Source organism: Polyodon spathula, chromosome 3 (genome assembly GCF_017654505.1).
Source record: "Polyodon spathula isolate WHYD16114869_AA chromosome 3, ASM1765450v1, whole genome shotgun sequence".
NCBI classification, from domain to species: domain Eukaryota; kingdom Metazoa; phylum Chordata; class Actinopteri; order Acipenseriformes; family Polyodontidae; genus Polyodon; species Polyodon spathula.
In genome coordinates, this window is record NC_054536.1 from 67,791,513 (window position 1) to 67,811,844 (window position 20,332).

Below are 20,332 nucleotides of genomic sequence, written 5' to 3' on the forward strand. Positions count from 1 at the left end.
GACTTCTGGAATTCTTGCCCCCTACATAAAAAAGAACAGATAATGGGGAAAAAACCAGCTGATATGTGTTTATATTTTATATATATATATATATATATATATATATATATATATATATACACACACACACACACACACACACTGAGTGTACAAAACATTAGGAACACCTGCTCTTTCCATGAAATAGACTGACAAGGTGAATCCAGGTGAAAGCTATGATCTCTTATTGATATAACCTGTTAAATCATCTTCAATCAGTGTAGATGAAGGGGAGACAGGTTAAAGAAGGATTTTTAAGCCTTGACACAATTGAAACATGGATTGTGTATGTGTGCCATTCAGAGGGTAAATGGGCAAGACAAAAGATTTAAGTGTGTTTGATCGGGGTGTGGTAGTAGATGCCAGGTGCATTGGTTTGAGTGTGTCAAGAACTGCAATGCTGCTGTGTTTTTCACTCAGCAGTTTTCCGTGTGTATCAAGGATGGTCCACCACCCAAAGGACATCCAGCTAACGGTAGGCCAGTTGTCGAAAACGGCTCATTGATGAAAGTCCAAAGGAGGCTGACACGAATTGTGCAGAGCAACAGACAGGCTACAGTTAGTCAACTGACAGTCCAGTATAACATTGGTGCTGAAAGACCCATAAAGAATGCACAACTCATCGTAGCTTGACACTAATGAGGTATAGCAGCTGACAACCTAACAGAGTTCCACTTCTTTCAGCAACACACAAGAAACTGCAGTTGCAGTGGGCTAAGGAGCGAAAACATTGGATACTGGAGGATTGGCCAAAAACATTGCCTGGTCTGATGAATCCCGGTTCCTGCTGTTTCATGCTGATGGGAGGACTAGGGTGTGGAGAAAACCATATGAATACATGCATACATCATGCCGCTTGTCAACTTTGCAAGCTGGTGGTGGTGATGTGATGGTGTGGGGTGTTTTCATGGCACCCATTGGGCCCCTTGATACGTTTGAATGCCACAGGATATCTGAATATCATTGCCAATCAGGTGCATCCCTTCATGGCAACAGTGTATCCATCTGCTAATGGCTTTTTTCAGCAGGATATTGCCTTATGCCACAAGGCGAGGATTGTCCAGGAATGGTTCCATGAACATGACAGTGAATTCAGCTTACTGCAGTGGCCTGCCCAGTCACCAGATCTCAATCCAATTGAGCATCTGTGGGATGGGAAGGAACAAGCTATTTGGAGTAGAGATCCACTACCAGCCAACTTAACACAACTGTGGGAAGCATCCCTGTGGAATGCTTTCAACATCTTGTACCGTCCATGCCCCGACGAATTGAGGCTGTTCTGAAGGCAAACGGGGGTGCAACTCAGTATTAGGAAGGTTTTCCTAATGTTTTGTACACTTAGTGTATATATGCACACACAAATTAAACCTGTAAAATATATGGATCATTCAATATTATTTTGTTTAAAAAAAAAGGAAACCAAAGCAAGACAAATTAATGTATGTACATTTAAATGACCTCATCATATTAATTGTAAATTTCAGTTTTTGCATATACATAATTGTACTGCATTATTTGTGTATGTTTTTTATGCTTTACTCACATATGATGACATTAAATCTTAGCTTTCCTGTAACTGTCATTTGTTCTGGATTAATAAACTAATACTGCACTATACATTTTAATTTCCTACCAAAAACATCAAGTTAAAAAATAAATAAATAAAAAATATTGTTCCTTGACGGTATCTGCATAGCCAATTTATATCTAAGTGACAGCTAGCAAGCAGAGTCTTTCGCCAGTGGCACGAAATGATCTTTTTGACTTCTGAACTCTAGTTCGAGCCTAAGACAGGATTAGATCCAATTTAACAGACATATCCTGTAGCTGTTATCACTAGCAGTAAACACATTTGTTGTGAGGTTGAAATCAGCAATCCTTACTTTCTTAAGACAGACAGATTGTGTGCATGAAAGGCAATCAGAAAGGAAGTTAAGCATGAAGGAACGTGCTTTAAATGTACTATTAGAAATGATTTCCTTCATTTGTCTTGATGGAGAAATTATATTTTGTTTTAAGGCTGTTTAGGTCTGCAGGTAGAAGTCGTCACTCACTGCCACCAAAGATTACCTTTCAAGCATGTTTCGTCTTGCAATTGTCAGCGCGTAAAACACGCAACCCTCAAAACGGTTTTGTGGCTAGCATTTAAACAGACATTTGTAATCTATTGTTGTTTAGGGTGAGGAAAGGAGGACTGGCATGTGAAGTTCATGAAGATTCTAGATATTACAGTACTGTTGTCCTAAAATCCTCACAGGTCAATTTATTTACTTTTTTCTTTACACAATGCTGGCAAATTGTGCAAAAATGTATATAAAACAAAAAAAAACCCTGAAATCTCATAATAGACAAACCGTACTGCTCTAAAAATATCTTTGATATCTCAGTGTCAATTTCTGTATGAACACAATGAGTTAAGAGTGGAGGAGTCAGCCAGTAGGTCAACGCTCAACATATAAGGTTCAGCAACTTTGTGAGTCCATTGGTCTTTCCATTCAGAGCGCTTGTATGGATTCACATTGCTAATAGCTATTTGAAGTGGAATTCACAGGCTGCAAGGGGTAAATTTGAAGGTCAAATGTCAAATGAATACTGGAAAAAAAAATGGTGTGAATGATAAATACATTATATTATATTAAATGGACCAATTCACCCCATTCACAATTAAGCAGTCAGTCATTCCACAGCTGAATAAATAAAATGAACAGTATCAATTCATAGCAGTTCTCCATAGCTTAATGCAAGCCCTCCTTTCTTGAATCCCTTGTATATAATCTAATAAATATTACATCTATTATGTACTAAAATATGATTTTATGGCTGAATGCAGTCAACAGCGTAAATGGGGTTACAGCAGTCCCTTGCTAAACTGGTCATGTCTGGAGACAGATAGGGCCTCCAAACTAATGAGTTGTCCATTTTAAAAATGCCAGTACATAAATAGAAATCACGCACGCACATATTTACAGTGCTTCATTTATTTAAAATGTATAAATCATTACACTGAAATAGCATTAATTTGTTCTCTTTACACGTTACATTATGTAACAATTCATCCCCTTGACGATTGGTCCCCATGATAATTGGCCGTTGTGACAATTTGTCTCTGTTGCTAGGTGGACATATTTTAAGAGTCATAATACAAGAATAATTATTGTATACTTTTAAGCTGGTGGAATGTATACAAATATAAAAATTCATAATCATTAATTTGCGCGAACTGGTGTTGACACTGTCGTTAGTGGTTATGGTCGGATGGAGGTCAAGAATGGCTTGGGCAATTGCATTTTAGTCTGTAAATTGGGGGAGAAAATGTCTAATTCCTTTTAGTCACAATGACATTGGCGATCCATTAGCCTGCAGAATAATGTAACAAGACAGTCCCTTTGGGTACGAAAAGCTCAAGCCAGTGTTTATCGAATGAATAAGAATAGGGAATGGGAACTAGAAACTAGGGGCAAATAAAAGACAAAGGCAGCTACTGAACAGTGATTCATAAACGCCCAACGGCTCCCTCCCAGCAGGCACTCTCAGATGCAGACAACAGCAATAGACACATGAGACACAAACTGCAGCCTCTGCTTGGACCTCCTCTGTCCCCATCCCCACATTCTTACCACTTACACTTCCCAAAAAACAAGCCAGATAACCCCCACAATCATACTCCACACTCGTGCTCTTAACACCTAGACATTCAGCATTTGCTGCAGGGTTAAGAGCCCCCACCTGGACATAACTGATATCTCTCACTCTAACAATCAACAGCACCCTCAACACAACAGGTTCCCCTGCCAAAATTATGGGCAAAGCTAAGTCTTGGATGGTCCCCACCACTACTGTCTCATTTTATCTTGGTGAAAGCATGAAGCAGATAACAGCTACTCTCATGTAATAAAAATCAGGAAGATCAGGAATAAATCCAGTGGCTGCTGTGAATAGTGTCGCTGGTGATGATGGAAAGACCGCATCCCAAACTTTTCTTATGTTCTTTTTATGTTTGTGAGTACTGTAGCCAGTATTTAATTTGTGTCGGTATCTGAATGTCCTCCCATGTTTTCTTTCTACCTCCTCAAGACAGTGATGGGTCACAGCTTTGTTTACGCTGGAGTTATTACCAGCAAACCCTCTGCCCACCTTCAGAATTACATTATGTCCCACAAACCTTTTTTCACAAGATAATGTGGAACAAGAAAGGAAGGAAAAGGCTGACAAAACCAGAACGTCTTCCCCTTGATGGGTAGAGGTAATAAAAGGGTTGGAAGCGATGTAGATAGTGTTGTAATTTGTAAGACCTTGTATTTACTGACCTAATTTGGCTTTGTTTAGTTCATGTACATTAAGGTTATTAGAGTGCAGTAGAGCATCATGCTGTTTTATGAACTAAAACAAGATGAGAATATTAATAATTTCTTCTTCTAATGAATAAGAAATGCCAAACAGCAGGTGACTGAGACTTGCTGTCCTATTTCTGTCTGTGTAACAGAACACTTTCCGTAGAGCTGCCTTGCACCATGACACAGCATTCTAAACTTTCCACATACATCAGACAGATTACCAATACCCAGGAATATTTTTAAATTACTGGTTGGAGATACTCTGTCCATTCAAAGGACAACCATGAAGCACAACAAGTACAGCATTGATATGCATAGCTCAGGGAATCTTTCTAGGAAAATCTGGGTACCCTCTTTCATTATTATTTTGGGTGACTGTCACAAAGATGACTGTAGTGGGTGACGTCAGACCAGACTAGGAACCAACAAATAAAAAACAGAGAGGTGGAGTTTGGTGAAGCTGAGCGATTGTTTGCGCTCAGCATTTAATAATGAAACAGACAGAAAATAAAAGGTTGTAAAAGACAAACATAACACAGGACACAACACTGGCAGCCAAAACAAAGAGACAAACAAAAATGAACTACACAGACAAACATGGTGAGCTGCTATTATTATATACGTTACTTTTTTACTTTCTCCTCTCCACCCCCGTTCTCCACTCACCGAACACACAACCCAGAGAGAGTGAAAACGTGATGCTTTTATGCAGCTGTACTGAGACTCCATTGCTAATCAATCATTCAATTGGAGTCTCGGTACAACTGCACGTGAATTAATAAGTGTAATTCCCCGTGCTCACATATTACTACATTTTACCTGCACGTGAAGTGCTGTGCAATCCTCATGCCTAAATACAAATATACATTTTAAACACTTGTGCTCATAACCCATATTGCATCCCGTCTACCAATGACTATACACACCAGCATTAACATACAACACAGAAATACACACAGGGACGGGGCAACATTGCTACAGTGACACAGACTATTAAGATAAAATTGTCCTGATTGTGATAGCCCCTTTTAGTGCAACACTACTGAAATTTGGAATGGCCTGGTCTCCTGGGTATTGAACTAGTGACAGGATGAGGTATTGACTTGGAAGTTTTGTTTATTTGTTTATTTAGTCTGTGTTATGAATTGTAATAGCTAATTATCCCCAATACAATTGTTTTTAGTGGGGAGAAGTTGTTAATGTTTATTATAACTTAAATACAATAATATTTCACCATTGTTACGAAAAACAAAATGTCCTCCAAGAATAAAAACATAGAAGGCAAATAAAGTTTAACATATAAATACAAATATTTAAAAGTGTACATTCATATTTTTTATTTCAACGTTTACAAACAATATTAACTCACATATCATACAACAAAGCCCAAAAGTTGCAAAGGCCAGATTAAAAAGTACACTGCTAACATTTTACTCTACAGCCCAAACACTGCCTGCAGGAATCCAGTCTTAGAAAACTCAGCAATCTACAATAAAAATATAAACAAACCTACAAAACAACATTTAATACGTGATTAATTTTGAAGGACTGAACCGAATTTGAGTTCCTAATACATTTTTAGTTCAGGGGCACAGTTTGAAAAGGCTTTCATGAGAAACTGTTTCAGCCAAGATATTGTAGCATTCTTCATGTCAAATATTTGCTGTTACAACTGCCAATACGATCCAATTACATATTTTACCCTCCTCCCTTCCTACAAAAATATAATTGTGCAAAAGTCCAGTTCAACATTAACTTTCATTGCAAAGATATTTTCCCAGGCCTGCTGCCTCAATGTGACACCCAGGCTTGCTCCATTCAGGTTGTGGGTTGTATTATCTACAGCAGTGGTTCCAAACCTGGGGTCCACAAGGCTATTGGAGGGGGTTCGTGGGAACACAAATAAAAATAGCACCGGCAAGTCCCCAGTTTCACAGCGCAAATCATCTTCAGCAGAACGTAGCACTTGCTGCTGTATTACACTTCGCACTGCGAGCACTAAGTACACCTCGTACCATGCAGCACCATGCGTTCTTGCACTAGAGTTATAGCAGTGGGTACCATGTGCACGGTGCGTACCGCGCACACCGAGTTTGGAGTTTGAGTTGGAATTTGGAGCTGGAGTTTGGAGTTTGGAGCTGGAGTCAAAGGAGGAGAACTTTGGGAAGATAAATGTTGTCTGTCTGTCTACTTGTTTTGTATAGGGTTCATTCTGCTCAGGGGAGGGGGGGGGGGGGGGGGGGGGGGGGGGGGGGGGGGGGGGGAGGGAATCAGTTTTGGGGGGTTGGGGGGTGGGGGGGGGGGTGGGGGGGGGGGGGGGGGTCGGGGGGAGGGTGGGGTGGGGGGGGGGGGGAGTGGAATCCAACTTAATCGTTTGTTTTGGAAGGGTAAGTAGGTTTGATTAGACGTGTTCGGAGATATAGGGCGTACAAAATATCGACTTCGACCCAATTATACGCAAGTAACAGCAGAAGGATAAGAAATATAAGCAAGACTTACAAATGCACCAACTACGTTGACATAAAATCCTACCATGGCAAATCTCACTGTGCACGCTCAAATAATTTTGCTCAGTTATCTATTTAGTGGGTGGATTGTGGGGATGTTTTGTTGGAAACTATTTCTGATAAAAATCTGTACCTGTGTACATCAATACAAAGCTGTACACAAATGACACAGATATATACAACCAAAAATCTAACCTACAACTCAGTGCAAAGATGACATTCAATATGGATGCAAATAACCATCAATTACCATAGGGTATATTTTCTTTAGAACTACCATAGGGTATATTTTCAGAAATGAACATGTGCCATTCCATTAAAGATGAAACAACTTTTAGTATGCACATTTCAAGTCATTTGTAGGCAAAAAGGCAAAATATGTTCAGATGATAAAAGCCTCACAAGCTTTTATAGAAACAAACATTCAAAACACCTAAACAACAACGACAAAAAGTGCATAGTTCACATCTAATTTATTTGCTTTCACATTTTATGACATTTGGTTAATCCCATTTTGATACCTTATGAGATATGAGAATGTTACCACACTGTGGTAACACAAATGGCTCACACTATTATAGCTGCCTTTGTGCTACCATTTCTCCTTAGTACATAACAATTGCATTGATATTGTAGTCCCACTGTCTCCAATGCCTGTAAGAGCTGAATCCCTAAGTATCATATGGCTTAGTGATTACTAGCACTTGCTGTTCTGTTTCTAGGGCAACTGTGCAATGCAGTTGGAAAAAGATGACCTGAAAAGCATAGTGCCATCTTAAAAATAGATACAATAAATGCAGTAGTCTTGCAGAATCTCAGAACACATTGTTTCAAGGCCATTAAAAGACTACAACAGTTTAGTGAACTTTTATTCAGTGAAAAATGAGTTGTGTTTCTGAAAGGAGATTCCACCCACGGTGATTATAATCATATATATAATATAGATATAAAATTTATAGTAATATATATATATATATATATAGTAGGCTTATATATATATATATATATATATATAGATATAATATATATATATATATTATATATATAGTTCCCTGGGACGAGACTTAAATAGCCCTCTCTTCTATTCCTCCTTGTCATTTATTTGGTTTTGTATCCCTGCAGGTCATGTTGATGTTGTCTTTTGCCTTTGCATTTTGGATTCAACTTCTCCAATCATAGACCCAGGGCACATCATCCAATTTAAAATGCTGCAATTTTTCATTCTGCTGCATTCCTTTTATTGTTATTTGTTTATTTAGCAGATGCCTTTATCCAACGTGACTTACAGAGACTAGGGTGTGTGAACTATACATCTGCTGCAGAGTCACTTACAACAACATCTCACCTGAAAGACAGAGCACAAGGTGGTCACGGTCACACAGTGAGTCAGTGTCTGAGCTGGGATTTGAACCGGGGACCTTCTGGTTACAAGCCCTTTAACCACCAGCCCACACAGCTTTGACCTTCATTCTATAGTTGCAGTAGACCAGTGATTTATTAGTCCAGTTGCTCTGTTGCCGAACTTCCTCGTTCTAATAAAACCATGTTCAAATTCACACAGGTAGGAATGTAAATCTAGTTTTATTGTTACTTCTTTCTTGAAATGCATGACATTGAGTTCTGGACTACATCACCTCGCTTGTGCAAAAAAGTAACTTTTCCAGAATTTGTTCAGTTTAGTTCTTGAGACAGCTCTATGATGCATATCTAATGCAACATCAGGAATACATCAATGTGTTATGGGTAGCAAATGCGAGAGTGATCACACACACAAGATCACATTCATACTCTACAAGTGAGTCTGCATTGTACCTTCAGTTTGCCATATTCATACACAGTACTCGTTTCAGCTCAGTACACATACTTACCAACATTTGGAGACTGTTCAGCGGGGGCTCTGTGTTGTGCTGCGCTGTCTACGCTGTGCCGTCCTGGGCTCTGCTGTCCATTCATGGAGAGACCCAACCCACCCCACTTCAATGGGTCATCGACACCCTCCTATCTCAGATCAGACGTAATATTATTTGAAACAGCAAAGTTAAGGTCAAACAATACCATCCAGCAAATGAACCACGCCGTTTCATCAGGCATGCAGCTAGTGCCTTGACGGTTATTTGCATTCCAGGTGCCTGCTTTCTAATATCAACCGTTATTATCAGATCAGACATTATATTATTTGAAACTGCAAAGTTAACGTTAAACAATACCATAAAGCAAGCAAACAAACAATGATGTTTTCATCATATAAGCAGCTATTGCAGTGATGCTCATTCTTGTTCCAGACTTCATTGCTCCCCAGGCATTTCTACATCATTGTTTCCATTATTTAGCAAGGTAGGACATCCAAATCTCGTCTCTTCGTGTTATGTCTTCAGTGAAAACTCCACTTATTTCGAATTTCTCGGGTTCAAACTGGATTCTCTTAAATTCTTGGGTTCAAACTGGACTCACTCGTTCTCATGCCCATTTTTCAAGGACCTCATCATGTACGAATCAAACACCTATTTCAGAGACACACATTTGTGATTCAGCATCCCACCTAAAGGCTAATTAGTTTACAAAGCACTTAAGCACCCTATAGTATGGAGTGGCATTTGTTATCAGATTCGGTACGCAATCACATTTTGGCAGAGTGCAGAGTGGGGGGGGGGGGGGGGGGGGGGGGGGGGGGGAACGGGGTAGCTCTGGGTTGGTTGCATGGCGTGCTTGGAGAGTGAAAATAAGTAGTTGGCTGATGGCATACGTTTTGGAGGACAGTGTCTGTTCGTCTTCTGAGCTGAGCCTAAAATATAATTGGACATTTCAAATTGGGAGAAAAAACAGAGTAAAATCAATTGGTGACTACTAGAGCAAACTTCTTGTATCGCTTCCAACAAAAAACAGATCCCCCAGACCCTACCCCTGACCTGTGAACACCCCAAAATTTTGGCCACTAGCCACCACTGCTGTATACTGTAATTGATTCATTCACTGCAGTTCTTTCAACCGTTTTCATAAGGACATTTAACTAAAAATAAACTTAAAAATAAATACTAAAATACTGTAAACGTATGAGTTCTGTTTCTTACATGCATGTTAATGCCATGGCTCACGTGCACCCGTGGTTAACTCGACACCTTGGATAAGTCAACACTAAATGGCATCCCCGTGGGGTGTCGAGTTAATAAAGGTTGACTGTATTTATAATGCAAATAGATTATAAATCTTCAGGTTCCTGAAAGACAATGAAATATTAAGCTAAAAGAATGTTAATTGAAAAATATTCCATTTGATTCTAAAATGTACTTACTAGTGTAAAAGACTGTAATTATGAAAGCAAATACTGAGTTTATATTTCAGCATGGAGAATCCGCCATGGATGACATTTATTGATTGCAATTGTAGATGGTTTGATTAACTGTTATGGGAGCTCAGGGCCCGATTACTGTGATGGGCGGTCAAGACCCAAGTGAATAATAAATTTGGCCGGAGGCCTCGTCCGTGAGTGCACAAAGGGTACCAGCATAAGGCCGGCTGAAAAAACGTGAACAGTTACATGAACATGAACAGTTACATGCACCCCCCCCCCCAGTGGCCCCCCCCCCCCCCCCCCCCCCCCCCCCCCCCCCCCACCCCCCCCCCCCCCCCCCCCCCCCCCCCCCCCCCCCCCCCCCCCAAAAAAAAAAGACGAGGTTGACCAAACCATGAATGAAAAATAATAATGATTAACGCACCCCATAATGGCGCATGCTGAATATATATATCATCACTTGCATAAGCTCACATTTCAGTTTGATTTTTCAAAGGCTCAACAATTGTGTACAAGATTCTGCAATATGCAAAGAAACCACCAATAAGCAGTTTGTGCCTCGTTTTTCTAAAACTGATAAAATATGTTTTGTTAAATAAGGACGGGTTAATAGTTTTATATTTAAATCCTACGAAAACACTATATAACTATATGTATCTATTGTATTATCACAGCGCTTGCAACGTCAGCACCAGCAAACCAAGCAACTTCATTAAATCTTAAGTCATCTTTACCCCTCATATTCGCCTGCAATTGCACTCCCTTTCCAAATTTGGAGCCGCTTGCGGAAGCGGCACAGTTGTGTAAGTAAGCGAACCGGGAGCTGTCCATCGGGCTATCTATGGTTTTCTCAGGTTCACCAATGTTGCTTTATTTGGAAATCCCGGAAGCTGTGGGTCTTCTGTTTTATTGACTGACTTATGTAGCAAGTAAGCTGCAACACTCCTTTACAAACGCTGGGACCAGTGTGCTGGAAAAAAAAACAGGGCAAACAATAGAGAAACATACCCAGGTAATTCTTTTTCACAGTTACTTTGTAATGCATTGCGCAACGGTAACGGGCGCCCACAGTTGTGGTTTAAAATAAATGCATGTTTGTAAAAGGTAGTAATAAGAATTGCTGGATTATTTCTAAGAGGGCATCTTGCTGTTTAGCAGGAAACACAGGAGCAGCGCACGGAAGTGGGGAGAAATATTTTATCATAGTGGTACATTATGATTTTTTTTTTTTTTTTTTTTGTAACGGTATTTCATACCCTGCGACATTAAACGCACTTACGTATTTATGGTATGCGCAGTTGATTGTCGACCTTTCATTTTGTATAATTTATAAATCAAAGTGAGTTTATCAGTGTTCTAAATGGTGAGATAGGTAAAGAAAAATCAGATGCACAGCAAAAATGCTTATATTGATGTATGGATATAAAAATACTATAAATATAAATAGTGTTTTTAATTAGGAGCAACCACATACTTGGTCTCTTCTTTTTTGTTACAAGATAATGTTTATGACTTAGTTCAACACAACGTAGTATATTATTAATAGGAGTGTGCTGGGGCAGCAACAAGAACATGCGCTAAACTGCTGCAATAATGTAGTGTACAAGCATCTGGTGCATAAACCTTTTGCAGAAAAGAAAACGGTGGACATGACGTTTCTCGAGCTAGGCTTTTTACAATCAAAGCTTTATGTCTACGTCATAAATGGGCAACGGTTATTCAAGTAGTTTTTACACTTTCGTTGACATAGCATAGTTATCCATTGTCTGCTTTAGCAGGTTACATACGTTGAAACAGAATGATGTGTAGAATATGTTGATAGGAGGGTACTTATTATGTATTTCCACGTACATTTTCGTATTTGGATGTATAAGATACACGTTATTGGAAATTAATTTGCACAAGTGAGTCATTTTCTTAGTGATAGCAGGTATATATGTACATTAAAGTAATTAATTGGATATGCATATGGCCTCAGTCTCCTGAGAAGCATACATAAAGTAGCACATAGTGTAAAAAGGCTGCTTTTAGGTGATAAATGGTTGTATTACTTGATGCCTGCTCTATCAGCTATTTTCTGATATTTAGAGAAACATGTCTCTGTGGACTAAGCCCCACCTGCGGACAATAGATAGGAGGACTGGCCTGTTTAGGCATTGATACAGTCTGAAACGTACAATTGTGTCTGGAATATGTCTGGTACTTGGCGGGCAAATAACATATCAGGTTCAGCTCTATCAGCTGTTCCTCATATAAACTCAAGACCTCAGTTTAACTGAGCTCTCTGTTCACTATCCTAGAATCATAGGGCTAGTTCAGCATGACCATAAATGTAGTTGTTTGAAAATTATATCAAAGCGTGATGGCTTCCAGATACGGTTTGCAGAAGGCCATATGTGTATATAACGCATGGCATGTTTTAATTTTCATCCTTTGATTAGTCATCAGGAAGAGGTCATATTCAGAGCTGTAGGGTTATCCTTGCTGGCTGAAGATTCAGCCCCTCTGGTATTTTGCACTTTGTGTAGAATTCTCTAGCCAGATTGTGATAGCCCTTGTCTTGTCTTTAATGATAAATGTTTTCATGAAAAGCAGTCAATGTGCAATATAATCCCCATGGAAATAAAAACATGCTAATTGTTTATGTCATTTACGTATGAGGTAAAGTTGTGAGGTCTGAAAATTCAACATCACATAATCTACATATTTATCATTGTGAACATCAGCAAGAACAGGGTGTGGCCACTTTATAAGGTTGTTCCTAAAAAGGTGGCCACAGCTCCAGTACTTGATGAAAATCCATCCGCATTATTCTACTTGTTCCGTACACGTAGTTCAAAAACCAATCACAACATAAATTTTTGTACAAAGTTTCAACGTCAGAACTCAAAAATGTTTTCCTGACAGCCTCCTGAGGCTCCGATATAAGACAATGTATATATATATATATATATATATATATATATATATATATATATATATATATATATATATAACATTTATTTCACGGGGCGTGAGCTGGGGGTGTAAGGATAGGGCAGAAGGGAGCGGTTAGTAGGACAAAGGAGGTTAGTAGGACAATTGAAAACACATACGAGAGTTATGACTCGGGGAGTCACTCCTCCGGTTGAAGACGATCCTGGTAGACCGGGACACAAAGGGAGATAGAGAGAGAGAGGTACCCAGCGTCTGAGTAAAGGGGTGCTTGTTAGACCCCCAATTGGCCGAGACCTCACGCTGCCTCGGACCTGAAAAAAGGACAAGGCATAGAGGTTAGTATGGGACTCGAGCACGGAGTAGCCATGTCCCGAGTTGAGGCAGAGTATAGAACAGAGCCTCGAGTGAGGTAAGATGAGCGCAGGAGCTGCAAAAGGACAGAGTGTGGCCAGGAGTCCACTCTGACTCACATGGTGAGAACCCCCGTGAAGGTAAAGGGAGGTGGATGCCTAGTCCTGAGATCGGAGAAGTGAGACTCGATTGCCCCCCAGAGACGACCGATGCGAGGGCATGTATGAGGAGGAAAATGAATCATAGACAGCGAAGGTGCAAGTGATCAGGGCTTAAATAGAGAATAGGTACTAATTGACAGGAAGTTGGAAGCCCCCTGCTGCACGCCCCCCAAACTATGCAGGCTAACTATATATATATATATATATATATATATATATATATATATATATATATATATATATATATATATATATATATATATATATAAAATATGTGTGTGTGTCTTAGACATGTTACATTTTTCTACTGTGATGCATTATGAGCATCAACGCTTTATCAAAACCCCCACTAGTATTTTCTGCTATTATAACAACCTTGACTTGCATAAAGAAGGAAAAACATTGAGTGAAACAGCTCACATCACTTGATTTTCATGGTGTGGTATATGAAGCATAATCAACAAGTACAGAGAAACATTATCTGTAAATGACAAACCTAGGACTGGAAGACCCAAAAAGCTGTCTAACAAGGATGAGCAATACTTGAAGATAATATCCTTAAGGAATAGAAAGAAGACAAGCATTGAATTGACAACAGAACTGGCAGAAGGCACAGGTGTTGTTGTCCAACAAATCAACAGTATGAAGGCCACTCTTGAAATTTGGACTTAAAGGATGTGTTGCAGTATGAATACCTCTGATAAGAAAGGGGAACAAGACTAAAATGCTAATATAGGCACAGGAACACAGAAATTGGACCTTGTTTACTCCAAGTGTTGACCTTGTTTTCCTTCTTTATACAAGTCAAGGTTGTTATAAATAGTAGAAAACACTTGTGGAGGCTTTGAGTAAATTGTTGATGCATCAGAGTACTTTTGTATGTGTGTGTGTGTGTGTATATATATATATATACATACCAGTTGTGTATTTTGTATTATATACCAGTTATTATTTTATATTCAGAGTAGAAAAATGTAATATGTCTAAGACTTTTCCACAGCAGTGTGTGTGTGTGTGTGTTTATGTATGTATGTATGTATGTATATATATATATATATATATACACACACACACACACACACACACATACATACGCACACACACAATTTCGAGAGAAATTTTATGAACCCCTTAGGATTTTCACATTTCACATATTTCAAACCTAAAATGTTATTAGATCTTAATCTAAGTCCTAATAATAGATAATGATAACCTAATTAAACAAGTAACACAAAAACATGACACTTTTTCAACATTTATTTATCCACAAATGATTCAAGATTCAATACCCATGTGTGAAAAAGTGTGTGAACCTTTAGATTCAGTAACTGGTGGCACCCCCTTGAGCAGCAATGACTGCAATTAAGTGTTTCCTGTAACTGTTGGTCAGTTTCTCATGTCAGTTTTGAGGAATTTTGGCCCATTCCTCCTTACAGAACTGCTTCAACTCGGAGACATTTGAGGGTTTCCTTGCATGTACTGCTGCTTCTGGTCCTGCCACAACATTTCGATGGGGTTTAGGTCCGGACTTTGACTAGGCCATTATAAAACACATAATTATTTCTTCTGCAGCCATTCTTTTGTAAATCTACTTGTGTTTTTAGGATCATTGTCTTGCTGCATGACCCACTTCAGCTTCAGCTCATAGGTGGATGGCCTGACATTCTCCTCTAGAATCTTCTGATACAATGCAGAATTCATGGTTGTGTCAATGATGGCAAGCCGTTCAGGTCCCGAGGCAGCAAAGCAGCCCCAAACCATGACGGTTGGGATGAGGTTCTTCTGTTCGAACACAGTGTTTAGTTTTCACCAAACGTAACGTTTCTCATTGAGGCCAGAAAGTTCTACCTTTGACTCGTCTGTCCAGAGAACATTGTTCCAGAAGTCTTGTGGATCATGTATGTGCTCTTTAGCGAACTTCAGACGGGCAACAGTGTTCTTTTTTAGAGAGCAGTGGTTTACTCCTGGCTATCCTTCCATGAACACAATTCTTGTGCAGTCTTTCTTGTTCAGTCTTTTTCTTGTTCAGTCTTTTTCTTGTTCAGTCTTTTTCTTGTTCAGTCTTTTTGGCTAATGTGAGTCATGAACACTCACATTAGCCAAGACGAGAGTGGCCTGCAGATCCTTGGATGTTACATTGGGGTTCTTTGTGACTTCCTCAAAGTCCTCAGAGATTTCTTTTGATCGTGGCATGATGTGTTTCCACACATCTGTATGGTGAAGACCAAACTCACAAAGTGTCTGATCTTTATATAGGGTGGGGCCTCCCAAACTCACCCCTGAAGATCTATCTAATCTTATACATCCAAATACGAAAATGTACGTGGAAATACATAATAAGTACCCTCCTATCAACATATTCTACACATCATTCTGTTTCAACGTATGTAACCTGCTAAACTGGCATACAAGTCTTTCTTGTTCAGTCTTTTTCTTGTTCAGTCTTTTTGGCTAATGTGAGTCATGAACACTCACATTACAAGACGAAAGTGGCCTGCAGATCCTTGGATGTTACATTGGGGTTCTTTGTGACTTCCTTGTTGATTTTCCAGTTTGTTCTTGGAGAGATTTTGGTAGGACGACTGCTCCTGGGTAGAGTGACTGTGGTCTTGAACTTTCTCTATTTGTAGTCTGACAGTGGATTAGTGGAGCCCCAAATCCTTAGAAATGGTATTGTAACCCTTTCTAGACTGATGAGCATCAAAAACTGTTTTTCTGAGGTCCTCAGAGATTTCTTTTGATCGTGGCATGACATGTTTCCACACATCTGTATGGTGAAGACCAAACTCACAAAGTTTCTGATCTTTATATAGGGTGGGGCCTCCCAAACTCGCCCCTGAAGATCTATCTAATTATTTAAACACCTGATTCTAATTATCCGCTTATTTGGTCTGATAAAACCAGGGGTTCACTTATTTTTTCACATACCCTGAATCTTAATTACTCATTGTTTGTTTAATTCATAAATCATTCGGTTTAGCGGACATGGAATTGGTTAATATAAACCCTATTGGATATTTAAGAAAAGATTTGATTCAAGAAGGCTATCATGGTAAAAATATGGAATGTCCATAATTATCATTGGGGTTCACAAACTTTTTTCTCACTGTGTGTGTGTGTGTGTGTGTGTGTCTATATATATATATATATATATATATATATATATATATATATATATATATATATATATATATATATATATATAGCATCGTCTACAAGCATCGTCATGTGTAAAAAAAATTTTTTTTATATTAAATCATTTAATTCAGGGATTATTTTACCTGGTGGATCTTTACTTTAATTTTAAACCGATTATGCTTTCTTGTATAAAGTCATTAAGAAATCTTCATAACTAAGTTAACTGTCTTAATCCGGGAACCCTGTTTATAGCCTTTTCACAACTAGCTTTTTAGATAGAACCTTGAGCTCAGTCTGGATTAGAATGGAAGCAAAGACACATTTGAGTTCTCCCTAGTTTGCCAAGTTTATTAATATGTTGTACCACACCTTGCTATTCTATACAATGCTTACCTATGTTTTACCATTCTTTCACCATGCTTTATTATACTTGGTTATGCTTTTACTATGGGGAAACTTTTATAAGCGGCAACTTCAGTTCAGTGGACCAAGGGATCAGTACTATCCCAATTTCTTATGATTTGCTTTGTAAATATTTATGTTTGTGTTTATTTGAATTGTTTGTGGATTTAAATTGCATCCTACATAGGGACAGATTAAAGCCTATAAGAGGTAGGAACACAAAATTAAGTAGCAGCCACAGAGTCACGTTAACTATTTTTTGTTATTATTAATGCATCTTGCCACATTTATGTTCTAAAAAGTGTTGACAGATGCACAAAGCATAGATTCTGTTTACCACCTAAGGTGTTCTATGACTGGGGAGGCCAGTGACAAACCCCCTTGCCTCTATTACACCATCAATTGAAATTCCGAACAGAGACATCCATTACTTAAAAACTTACAGAAAGCTAGGTTGAATGGTGAAATTTCTGATATGATTTATCACTTTCCTGACATATAGAACAAAACTGTATGTTTAACAGTAAAATTTGGAACAAGGCCTGGCAATTTATAGAAGCCTATCCAGCAGTTTCAGAGTTAATGATCCTTGTTATGAGGAGTTGGGATAATGTAACCTTCAGGGAGCCCTACTTTCTGCTGGCACAGATGTTTTGCTTAGAGTGTGCATGTGGGATGCACCAATGTAGGATTAAGCCAATGATTTTTATCAGCCTCACTGTGAGGCTTATTATACAGTATAAAGAAGATGAGCCACGTGACGTGCATATGTCAGGCTGTAAAATAGGTAGAATAAAGTGTATCGCTTTGTAATGGACATGAAATGGATGCTCAGCTACTCAGAATAATTGTATTGCACAAATAGGTTATAGCTTAAAATAAGTCCATAAAATCATACCAGTATTATACAAGATCATCATTTCCATGCCTCACTTTCATTCTGTTGTACTTCCTAGGTCATTACACCCCATCAGTAACCTTCTTTCCTGTCAATAACAAACTAGCTGTTCCCTGCATTACCATGCTTTAACTCCAATGACATTGCTGAGGACATAACAGGGTCTGCTTTAGAAAGAGTTCTTATGTCAAGTAGAGCACCTGTCTTTCAATAAGAGGAGTGCTGTTCAGACATTGGTGGAGATGAGTATTGATTGACAGCCATATTAGCACTTCACATTAAATCAGAATTGGAAAATTATGCCAACTAAATTGAAGGCAGCAGATTGTGTTTGTCTACTTGACAGATACATTGGCTCACATGTCGCAACAGGTTTTGTTAATTTGCATGGAAAATAACTTCTGAGCTAAACTGCATAATTTATTTTTATCTGTTAGAAACTCACACTAGTCAAGCAGCAGGTCAGGAGCCAGGAGTTTGAACAGCAATACATTTTTCCTCACATATAGCTCCATGAACAGCTATAATACAGATTCGCCATTCACAACCATGGTTTCAAAGAGCAATGGTTGTGCATTGTTTAGGTACTGTTGTATGAACAGAGTGTTAATAATGCTGTGATAAGTGCAGGCTGACCTGGAAGAAGACATGCAGAGAGCACACTGTTTGCCTATAGCACTAAGGGTATCCACAGCAATAACATTTAATGCCACTGGCTCGTTCCACTGTGGGTTATAATGCTGACATGAGCCAGTTGGCTGTATCATGTGCAGTGTGCGATGTCCCTGCAGTGTTAGTAAAGCGGCCAGAAGAGTTCATCCATTTTCCTGTCTCTTACGAGCCGCAACAAAATACAAAGCAAGGTTTTCTTGGGAGATATGGGTTTCCTGGTGTCCTGGGAACCATCGATTGAACACGTGTGCAGCTACGCGGACCAACACAGACTAGGCACCTCTACATAAGTCGTAAGGGGACTGTGCCAAAGTGGTTGATTGTGTGCAGGTACAGGTGATTAAAGAACAGATAGATAATTCTAATCTAGGTGAAAAGGTTTGTTTTATTTATTCAGCCCAGTGCCTGACGGAAAAACAAACAGTAAATAATAATGGAGTAAGTAATACAGTGGTGTGTATTACTTTATTTATAATCATTGTGTTGCCCCGCAAATAATAATCTTGTTTTTGTTATACACCCACACAAAACACATACTAAATCTGTTAGTGCGTGAATTAGTGCTAGTGGTGAAAATACAGTTTTATTTGTGACAAAGGTGCAGTGTTGTCCGGTTTCGTGCTGGCCCCTGGCATCAGCTCCAGAACTGTGTTAACTGTCTGGTAACGTACAAGACAAGACGAGACAATTACAAACAAACAGAAACACTATTTTCAACAACACACTTTTACTATCCTTCTGTCTTTAACTCACTACAAACCAATGCAAACGAACAGATTACGATTCTCCGTCCCCCTACTCTGTTAACGTGCAAGAAGTGTGTGATGCCAACAACTACATCACAAATGTGTATGCAGATTATCCTGGCTCCACTCATGACCCGTTTCTCCTCGATAATTTGTAGGTTGCAGCTGCATTTCGGCAGGATGACAGCCTGAAAGGCTGGCTAATAGGGGACAACAGGTATCCACCGAAGCTATGGCTAGTGACACCACTGCTCAACCCCACGACCCCTGTCGAGCAGAGCTATAACTGTACCTTTAAATGTGCTCGTGCTGTAATTGCGTGAATGTTTGGAATCCTCAAAATGTGCTGCCAATGTTTGGCTGTCTCTGGTGGAACACTACAGTACACTCCTCAGAAGGTTAGCAATATCATCCTGGCTTGTTGTGTTTTACACAACACAGCTCTCCGTAATGGATTTTATGTTGAACTTACAGAGGAAAGAATACAGGGTTTGAGGGAAGCAGATGCTGAACTTGAAGCCCCAGTGGTGGAGGTTGCAGATGCTGCAAGTGCCAGGCAGGTCAGGCAACTTTTTTTTTTATTTTGTAAGTATTCATTCTCCCCCTCCAGGCTGCTAAAAATAAAATAAAAATTAGCCTTGCTTGAGGGGTTTGGTCATCCTCCTCACTTGGGCTCACTTTTTTTGGTTTAAAAAAGTACTCAGTTCGATACCGCAGACGCACAGATGCTCTTAAAGGGAATGTTGAATCCTTATTGGTTGTAACCTTACTCACCCCCCCCCCCCCCCCCCCCCGACCTCTACGTTTTTGTGGGCGGCAGTTCGCTAACGCCCGAGCGGAAGCAACTGTGCACATATT

General features: G+C 39.3%; 1 protein-coding gene across 2 annotated transcripts in view; it reads left to right on the forward strand.

Annotated features, from left to right (window-relative positions):
• The first annotated feature begins 10,960 nt into the window (after nucleotides 1–10,960).
• LOC121313345 (adenylyl cyclase-associated protein 2-like) overlaps nucleotides 10,961–20,332 on the forward strand; it is a 68,728-nt gene continuing 59,356 nt past the window's right edge. Inside the window, exon 1 of one of the 2 annotated variants that reach the window (XM_041245762.1) lies at nucleotides 10,961–11,181. Coding sequence is in view for 1 of the 2 variants with exons in the window: in XM_041245761.1 (XP_041101695.1) it covers nucleotides 20,015–20,034 (20 nt within the window). In the remaining variant the exon portion in view is untranslated. Of the gene's footprint in view, nucleotides 11,182–20,002; nucleotides 20,035–20,332 lie in introns of those variants that run through there. The other variant, XM_041245761.1, reaches the window with a different exon arrangement.